At 42.9% G+C, this 9,207-nt stretch overlaps 2 protein-coding genes across 2 annotated transcripts; one reads left to right on the top strand and one right to left on the bottom strand.

The window, feature by feature from the left end:
- Positions 1–96: 96 nt before the first annotated feature.
- Positions 97–3,772, top strand: EEF2KMT (eukaryotic elongation factor 2 lysine methyltransferase; the record flags this gene model as incomplete). The annotated part of the gene is made up of 4 exons (XM_010719307.3): positions 97–338; positions 1,270–1,565; positions 2,485–2,631; positions 3,233–3,772. Coding segments are annotated over 4 exons (786 nt in total), but the record flags the coding sequence as incomplete, so codon positions are not given.
- A 1,206-nt stretch (positions 3,773–4,978) lies between these two features.
- LOC104913466 (chitobiosyldiphosphodolichol beta-mannosyltransferase-like) lies at positions 4,979–8,850 on the bottom strand (the record flags this gene model as incomplete). The annotated part of the gene is made up of 4 exons (XM_019620593.2): positions 4,979–5,965; positions 6,304–6,379; positions 7,097–7,211; positions 8,736–8,850. Coding segments are annotated over 4 exons (441 nt in total), but the record flags the coding sequence as incomplete, so codon positions are not given.
- Positions 8,851–9,207: the final 357 nt, after the last annotated feature.

Here is a 9,207-nt window from a genome sequence, read left to right as displayed (position 1 = left end):
GTTGGTGGCCCTGCCTGTGGCGGGAGGTTGGAGATTCATGGTCCTTGAGGTCCCTTCCAACCCAGGATATTCTGTGATTCTGTGTGATTCTATGAATCAGTGTTCATTACTTCCAGAAACCCAGAGTGCTTCCAGTTCTCTTTTCCAGGCTGCAGCACTGCTGCCTTTGCTGACATCTCTCTCTCCCCTGTGTGTGACCTCCAGCCCTCAGGAGAACCCGTGACCCTTTCTGAGAATGTGGCCATTATCTCTGAGGGAACCACAGGGCTCGTCACATGGGATGCTGCTCTGCATCTCGCTGAGTGGGCAACAGAGAACCCCAAGGTTTTCACTAACAGGTAACAACAGCATCATGGACAGAAATGAGATTTGGTGCCAGATAACAACTGCTTTCCTCCTATCCTGCAACAGTTCAAGAGATGACTTCATAGTTACTTTAAAACAGGCTTTAAGATGAAAACCATTACAGCACCTATTTTAATCTGCTCTGTGCTGCAGGCTGTTGAATTTCAGCTCACATCCTGTCTAACCAGTAACTTTGAACAGAATCCCAGCATGGTTGGGTTGGAAGGAGCCTTACAGCCCTCCATCCTCAGCCCATGGTGTGGGCTGAGAGCTACAGCTCAGGCTGCCCAGGGCCCCACGCATGGCTCTGGGTGATCCAGGGATGTGGCATATACAGCAGCCTGTGTCAGAGCCTCACCACTGTAATGTTAAATAACTTCTTTTCTGATATCCAGTCTAAATGTCCTCTCTTTTAGTTTGAAACCATTTCCCTTTGTCCTATCACGACAGATCCTGCTAAAGAATCTGTCCCTTTCTTTCTTATAGCCCTCCTGCAGATACTGAAAGATGCTTTGTATTTAAGCACCAGAAAGGAATGGGCACTTCTGGGCACGGCTTCAGCTATATTAATTTCAAGTACCTCACGAAGAAAAGAACTGTGCTTTAGAAACACCCACTTCTCTCCACTACGAAAAGAAGTGGACAGCCAGTTCAGATACAGATAACTGCTGCAGAAGTCCAGAAATAGGTGGAATGATTCTCACCCCCATGATGGAATTAATAATTCCAGTGATTAATTCTTATAATTATCTCGTTTGCCAGCTTTACCAGTTACTTGAAACAGACGTTAGATCTTATAGGGTTTGCTCAAAAATTGGGATAATCTGTAGCTGAATTTACCTTTAGATAAACTTGGAATATTCTGATTACACAACTAAATGACAGAGTCCTCATTAATACTTATTTAATACCATTAACCTTTAGGACAGTCTTGGAATTAGGAAGTGGAGTCGGCTTCACTGGACTGGTGATCTGCAAAACCTGCAACCCCAAGACATACATATTCAGTGATTACCACCACTGTGTTCTCAAACAGCTGACAGAAAACATCCGTTTGAATGGCTTTACCCTGGAGCCTGAAACTACGAATCCAGCCCAAGGGCAGGAGGCAGAAGGGCAGAAATACCAACAGCCCAAACTCATTGTTGCAGAGCTCGACTGGGGTTCAGTTACAGAAAAGCAACTGCTGGCTCTGCAAGCAGATGTCATCATTGCAGCAGGTACCTCTCCCTTCTGGTTATGCCTGACTTTGCAGTATCATGCAGGAAAAAGCAGAATAACAGAAATAAACACAAAGATATTTGTGTTTATCTAGCTTGGAGAAGAGAAGGTTCTGGGGAGACCTCGTTGTTGGCCTTCCAGTACTTGAAGGGAGCGTATAAACAGGAGGGGGAATGGCTGTTTGTGAGGGTGGATAGTGATAGGACAAGGGGAATGGTTTTAAACTGAGACAGGGGAGGTTTAGGTTGGATATTAGGAGGAAGTTTTTCCCCCAGAGGGTGGTGAGGCACTGGAACAGGTTGCCCAAGGAGGCTGTGGATGCCCCATCCCTGCAGGCATTCAAGGCCAGGCTGGATGTGGCTCTGGGCAGCCTGGGCTGCTGGTTGGGGAGCTGCACACAGCAGGGGGTTGGAAGTGGATGAGCACTGTGCTCCTTTGCAATCCAGGTCATTCTGTGATTCTATGATGATTTGCGTACAGGGCTCAGACAGCCCTACCTCAGTTACTGTACCTGTAGGTACTGTACCTCCCAGCTCCTTGCACCATTTTGTCTTGTTTCACCTATTCAGTAGCTATTTACCTAACAGTGAAGAGCAAATTATTTTTTCTTTCTGTATTTTTTTTTAATCCAGAAACAGATAATAAATCTGCCACTTTAAGACCCTCATAATTTTAAATAGGAATCTCAGCATTCTCATGAGGGATAACACTGGAAACAGCTGTTTTCTTGAATTTTCTATCATAGAATCATAGAAAACAGTGCATCTTCTAAAATCTCTTCTTGGAAATTTCTGATCTCTCAGTTAAAAGTAATTATCCTTCCTCCTTCAGGTGAACATTTGATCTTTTATATTCTGTAGCTTACCTTCTGCTCAATTCTTAACAAATACTGAGTATTTCCCTTTTTTTCCCATGCAGATGTGGTGTATGATCCAGAGGTAACCTTCTCCCTTATTGGCATGCTACAGAAGTTCTCCACTTTAAGAGCAGATAGAAAACCTGAGGTCTATATTGCCTTGACAGTCCGTAACGCAGACACTTACCACGTGTTCCAGGCTGAACTTGGTAGGTGCCTTTTTCATTCACTGTATCCATAGATTTGGCCTCTCCCAGTTACTTAATCTGCAGTGGAGATGAACAGGAACATTTCCTTTTTGCAATGGGTGTTGTCCAGTAATGGGATCCTTGGATTCAGGAGAGTTCTGCCTGAGAGCAACAACCCTCCTGCATGGATTTGCTCAGGAAATTAAGACATCTCAGCCTTTTGCTGCATCCTGTCACCACTCTCATTTGTTACAGCATCAGTTTGAGACACATCACAAGTTTGGTGCTAATAGGAAAGATGGTAAGGGTTAAGCCTAGAACAGGAAAAAACCTGCATTGTAACTGTGAAAAGGTTTAAATGTGGCCTGCAGCTTGTAACTGTTCTTTGAGGGTTAAGGAGAGATTTAAGTAGAGGGGAGGGATGCAGGACTTCTCACACTTCAAAGCTCTATCTTCTGCAGCCTGACAGCAGTACAGCTGGACCACAGTGGTGGCTAATTAACAAAATGATGCTGCTACATTCGTACCAGCATGCAGAGATCTCTTTGTACAGAACTAGACGTGCAACTTCTGCCCTTTATTTCATTAAGCAGAAATATGATTCCAACGTTTCTCTTTGCAGACAAAGCTGGGATCAGATGGCAGATCATTCCAGCCCACAGCAGTAGTATTTTTCTCCATGACACACAGCCCAACGTGACTATCCTGCAACTATTCATATAGATTTGGTAAATACAACACAGGATTTCAGAGGAGCAGGAACTATCTTATCCTTGCTACAGGACTGTCTTAAATTCTAGAAACATCTGAGAGGCATGCACCAAGAATACCCTTCTGCACGTACCTCATGTGCACGAGCTGTTGTCAAGATGAGTTATGTTTCTTCCTGCAGTTGCCAGCATGCGTGCAGGCGAGCAGCTGCGCCTTAGAAGCATCTGTGCACCACAAGCTGTACAGAAAAACGCCCTAATTGTGATGCACTTTGATTCTGTAGAACCGAATTCAATTATTTAAATGCAGTTTTGATTTGTAAACAACACAGACTCGCCCTGTGCTCCTGCAGGTGTGCATCTCATACTGACAGAGGAGTAGAACAGTGTTTTATAATAAACGTTTTTAATACTAAAACCAGCTGTAATTGATGTCAGCTTTTTTGGTATGTTTGCATATTTGCAAAATTGCGATGCGTGTCATCCCAGAACAACATGAGCAATGCCTACAGAATATGCAGAGTGTCACAGGATTATTTGATGCTGCAGGAACATCTCTGCTCTGCAGTGCTGACAAAAATCAGATTTGCATTTCTCTCACACAGCGACTGTCACTTTTGCAAGATGAAGAATTTAGCTTACCTGCTTTGAAACTTCACATAATCCATTAGCCAGTTTGCCATTGGACAGTATTAATGTATTCAGTTCTGCTTCAGGATTATTTTCTCCTCCATTAACCTGCATTTCTAGATGTTGTTTTAGAAGCTACTTTAAGAAAATGAAGACATGCATTCACTTCCTCCTTCTGCAGTAATTGAGAGAAGGCAAATGGCAGGTAATTGAAGAAACATTCAAGCTGAAGAAGCCCACGACTGCTGGCATTAAGCTGGATATACAGAAGTAGCCTGACCAGACTTTATTTTTATTTTAGCTGCTTCTTCCTGAGAAGGAAGAATTGGAGTTCATGCAAACTAGAAGCCAATCAGCAGTTGCTTTTATCTTCCCTGCTACAAAAGCCCTCGTGTCACTAAATAGTTCTGTATGGCTAGATGGCTCATGTTGGATCTAACCAAATTTATTACAGGAAGACAAACCTCTCTAAAGCTTTTACCAGCATCACTGTGTACGACAGAGAAATGCTTAGTTTACCTCCATGTGTATCACTGGCTAAAGGGGACTGCTGTAACACTGGATAGGAATTTGCTGGAGAACAGTAGAGAAAAACAATCACAAATAAATCTCTCTGGATCATTTGAGCTAGTCGAACTGCCAAACCCTTACAGGAAGCAACTTATTGTCATCTTCCTCCCAGTGGAACCAAATCAGTCTTTGCAAGTGTGTCTACCATGGTGGAAGAGAAAGGTCACATTTGCAAATGACTGCTTGGTTTGGCAAAAGCAGATCTTAAATGATTACTCTGTAAGCTGGTTTAAAAGCATTGCTGCAGGATCCATTGCAACAACACATCACTGCTGAACTAGGGACTCTTAAGAGAGCCAAGCAGGCAGCAGCTCTATGATAAAACCAAGCATGTTTATTCCTTAAAGGGCTGCCTTCTATTTCAAAAAGATGGTTTTTAGAAAGCATCCTGTAAGCATTGGGTCTGCATATAAATGTTAACAAGGAGGGGAAAAAAAAAGATGAGGACTACACCAGGGTGACTGCTCAGAAAGTGAAGTGCACTTTTATTACATCACTCGTACTTTAATCTCATCTTTTTTCCTTTTCTATTCTATTGAAATAATACATAAAATGCATTCCTTTCTCGAGGGAAATGGGCATGTTTACTTCAGCATATGAGCACAACAGTCACTGAAAGGTGTATTTTCCTCTCAGTGTTGAATAAAGCTGTCCCATACCAGCAGCTGGGCTGCTGTACTCTTGCATACACTATCAAAAAAATAATTAAAAAAAGGAAAAAACCTCTGAAATTAAGTAGTTCTATCTCAACTTAAAAAAATACATGGCTAGGGAAGACTAGCCAGGAATGTTAACCATAAGAAAAAAGAGAAAAATACTGTACCATCATTTCAAGCAAAAACTCAAATTAAATAGAAATTTCCCACTTGCAGAATAAAATCAGCCAGGAATGTGTTTCTTGTACAGGAGGTAAAACTGGTGCAGTTTATACATGTATTCAAATACCTTCAGCCACAAGAAGCCTCCAAGCAGCCCAATTAAACAGACTTGACACATGAGTTCCTCAAGTCACCCAACTTCCCATGCTTTAGAGACCCATCGCAAGTAATACAGGCAGGCAGATGACAAGGATCAGCCTCTTCAGCACAGGAACCTCACCTTCCCTAAGGACTCACACATAACAAGGAACCTCAGCTGCACCTTCTGCACTACTACTACCCTCACAAGAAGCTCCAGTTGTAAGGGAAAAGGTGTGTCTGATCAGTTAAAAATTACAGTTGCAAACAATACCAAGTGTTTATTCACCACTTAAGACAGTCCTGGAGGTGCATACAAGTGGTAGCTTTTTTGACACAATATCCCCATAAAAGTCATTCACTCTGGCTAAGTAAAGGAAGAACAGTCTGGTCCCAACTCTCATCCCAGCTCAGCTGCTTGGATGCACGAAGGTTTTTCCTGAACTCATGGAGTTTGCCTTCCAGCGTGGGAAATTCCAAGAAAAGCATCTGTAAGTTAAAAAAAATAACAGAAAAGCACCATTGCTTTCCATTTTGGATTAATTCTAGCTTTTTCCAGTGCTAACCCTTGACTTCAGTGTTGCAGTAAGAATTCGATCTTCGGTCTTACCCTCTACACAGTTCAATATTGAAATATTTAGGTATGTTCTCGACAGCTTCAGATTTTTATTCAAATAGAAATGTGGCCAATAAGACCCAGCAGACAAAGCAGTGCCCTCTGAGAATGCAAAATATACAGATGATTGTCACACAAGAATGTTGTAGCTCACACTGTAACACTTCTGTGGTTAGAGCTAGTAGGAAAGAATAATCTCTTATGTCTTTACCTTCAGCTGTTCTGCAAGTTCATCTGAATCCCTGAATATCAGCCCATTTTCATCGTGTTTCACAAGTTCATGTAAACTGTGAACAAAAGTCAGAGAAAAAAAAACAGAAGAAAAAAAGTGAGTGGGACATACACGTTTCCAAAGTTGCACTGTGTATCTTCACTATGAAGAGCACAGGTGGGGGTTGAACTCCTGACAAAATGGAACCAAAGGCAGCTACTGAAGTTTAAATTAAACTTGTCCTGCAGTACTGTATTGCAGTACAATACAAAAGGGCCCTCACTCAGTCACTGTGCCACTCATCTGCACGTATGTCAAAATGAGGGCAATAATCAACTTTAATCCATAAGGAAGATCTGCCCGTGCTCAGTACACGAGATACTTGCAATTCATACCTATTTATCTGTAAGAACTACTTTTTCCCCCAAAGGACTGTGCACTGACTACTGCATATACTCACCTCTTCACACAACAAAGACCTGTCTACTCAGAATGAAGCTTTGATTGTTTTTTAAATGAAGTATACAGCAACACAGGATGATGGGTCATTCATTTCCAAGGCAACAGGTTGCATTAAATGCTCCACAGTTTGTAGAAAACGGATGTTAATTTTTAGCTGCCCTTAAATAAAACAACTTTGACATTTAAAGTTTGTCCTTTTGCATCATAATCAATAGTTGTTATGGCACAATACTGGAATCTCACTGATACATGCAGAAGCTGCTGAACTCTTTATGAGAATAGTGCTCATATGATCCTTTAAATCTTAGTAGCAGAATAAGCAAACTCTTACCATTCAAAATATATTGCACAGACAGGTAAGCAACAGCCAAACATATCTACCACCTTCATAGGTAAATCCAATCCACTAGATGATTTATGGAGACACACGCCCAAGTCTGCTGAGCCTGAAAAGCAAACAAAGCAGAGAATTCAGCAAGACCCTGAATTCTGAAGCAGCTCTTCTGGTCTTACTGCATACTCACATATACGTGAGGGCTTTTTTGGGGTGATGTGAGCTAAATATGAGCAAGAGATATTGAACTATATGACTGTATTTAGAAACATAGCAGGCAAGTTCCTGTCAAATTAAAGAGAATTTGTAAATCTCACATTTCTCACAGAACAGCATTTTGGCCTCTTCACCTGCTCGGAACAGATACCCACACAGGAGATACCCCAATCCAGGCAGGACATGCTGCACGGCTCACTACTGACCTCCTCCTATTCGAGTGATTCCAGATCAGAGAAATCACGTCATTTTAGGGACGTTATCTTCATTACTCGACAATTCCCAATTAAACACCACGTGTTACAGCCAGCAGATCTGAAACCCAAGATCAAGTTGGATATGTACATATACACAGGGTGCTGCACTTGGGTTGGGGCAGTCCCAGGTATTTATACAAAGTGGGGGAAGATCTCCTTGAGAGCAGCCCTGTGGAGAAGGACTTGGGAGTCCTGGTAGACTGGAAGCTGGACATGAGCCAGCAGTGTGTGTTTGCAGCCTGGAAGGCCAACTGTGTTCTGGGCTGCATTAAAAAAGAGAGGGGGCAGCAGGGAGAGGGAGGTGATCGTCCCCCTCTGCTCGGCTCTTGTGAGGCCCCATCTGCAGGGCTGTGTCCAGGCCTGGGTCCACAGTATAGGAAGGACGTGGAGCTCTTGGAGCGGGTCCAGAGGAGGGCACTGAGATGGTCAGAGGGCTGGAGCAGCTCTCCTCTGAGGAAAGGTTGAGGGAACTGGGACTGTTTAGTTTGGAAAGGAGAAAGCTCTGGGGAGACCTCATTGTGGCCTTCCAGTACTTGAGGGGAGCGTATAAACAGGAGGGGGAATGGCTGTTTAGAGGGGTGGATAGTGACAGGACAAGGGGAATGGTTTTAAACTGAGACAGGGGAGGTTTAGGTTGGATATTAGGAGGAAGTTTTTCCCCCAGAGGGTGGTGAGGCAGTGGAACAGGTTGCCCAAGGAGGCTGTGGATGCCCCATCCCTGCAGGCATTCAAGGCCAGGCTGGATGTGGCTCTGGGCAGCCTGGGCTGCTGGTTGGGGACCTGCACACAGCAGGGGGTTGGAAGTGGATGAGCACTGTGCTCCTTTGCAACCCAGGCCATTCTATGATTCTGTGACTACTGCACTGAGCTTATCACGCTGTATGTAATACCATGAATGTGCCAAGGGAACACTATTCCAAAAACATCACTATTTAGAATTTCAGCTTCTTTTGGGTGCTCAGTCAAAAACTGAGGTGTTTTTTCTGACCTGCTTAAGAGAGCGAACTGGAACATGAACACACACACTGTATTCCAGCACAGTTAGAAAAATGGGAAAAAATAAATAAATAACAGGCAGTAATAGCAATACAGGCACTATGATTCTGCTGATTTGTTTTTCCATACTTCATCACATCAAATCTATTTCATAATTCACTGCTTACCAAGTAAAACTGGGTAATCCTCAGCTTCCAGCCACGGTGTACAGATCTGGATATGTTTAAAGTGCAGTTTCTTTATCAGTCCATTGTAGTACTCTTTTAGGGGCCCTTTGCCTTTTTAAAGCAAGGAAAAAAAAAAAGATAGCAGTGATTTTTGATGATTGAAAATCAGGTGCAATCAGTGCATGCTGCTTGCTGTGCAGGTGACAAACTCCCTGACAGGCATCAAAATATACCAACCACCACCCTCCAAAAGACACCTAAGAGATGAAGTCCTCCTGAAAGCAAGATGAACTGGCACTAAACTGAAAGAGCCTGCTATCACTATCAGCCAGTGCTGACGTGCACTTTGTTTACAGCCATCAGGATCAGAACAATTTGCTCTTAAAATCACACTAAGATTTAGCCTGCTGTTCAGTGAGGAAGTTGACTAAACTGCATTCATTCAACTTTTTTTTTTTTTTTTTTTGCAAAA

Source organism: Meleagris gallopavo, chromosome 16 (assembly GCF_000146605.3).
Source record: "Meleagris gallopavo isolate NT-WF06-2002-E0010 breed Aviagen turkey brand Nicholas breeding stock chromosome 16, Turkey_5.1, whole genome shotgun sequence".
NCBI lineage: Eukaryota > Metazoa > Chordata > Aves > Galliformes > Phasianidae > Meleagris > Meleagris gallopavo.
This window is presented reverse-complemented; position numbering and strand designations above follow the sequence as displayed.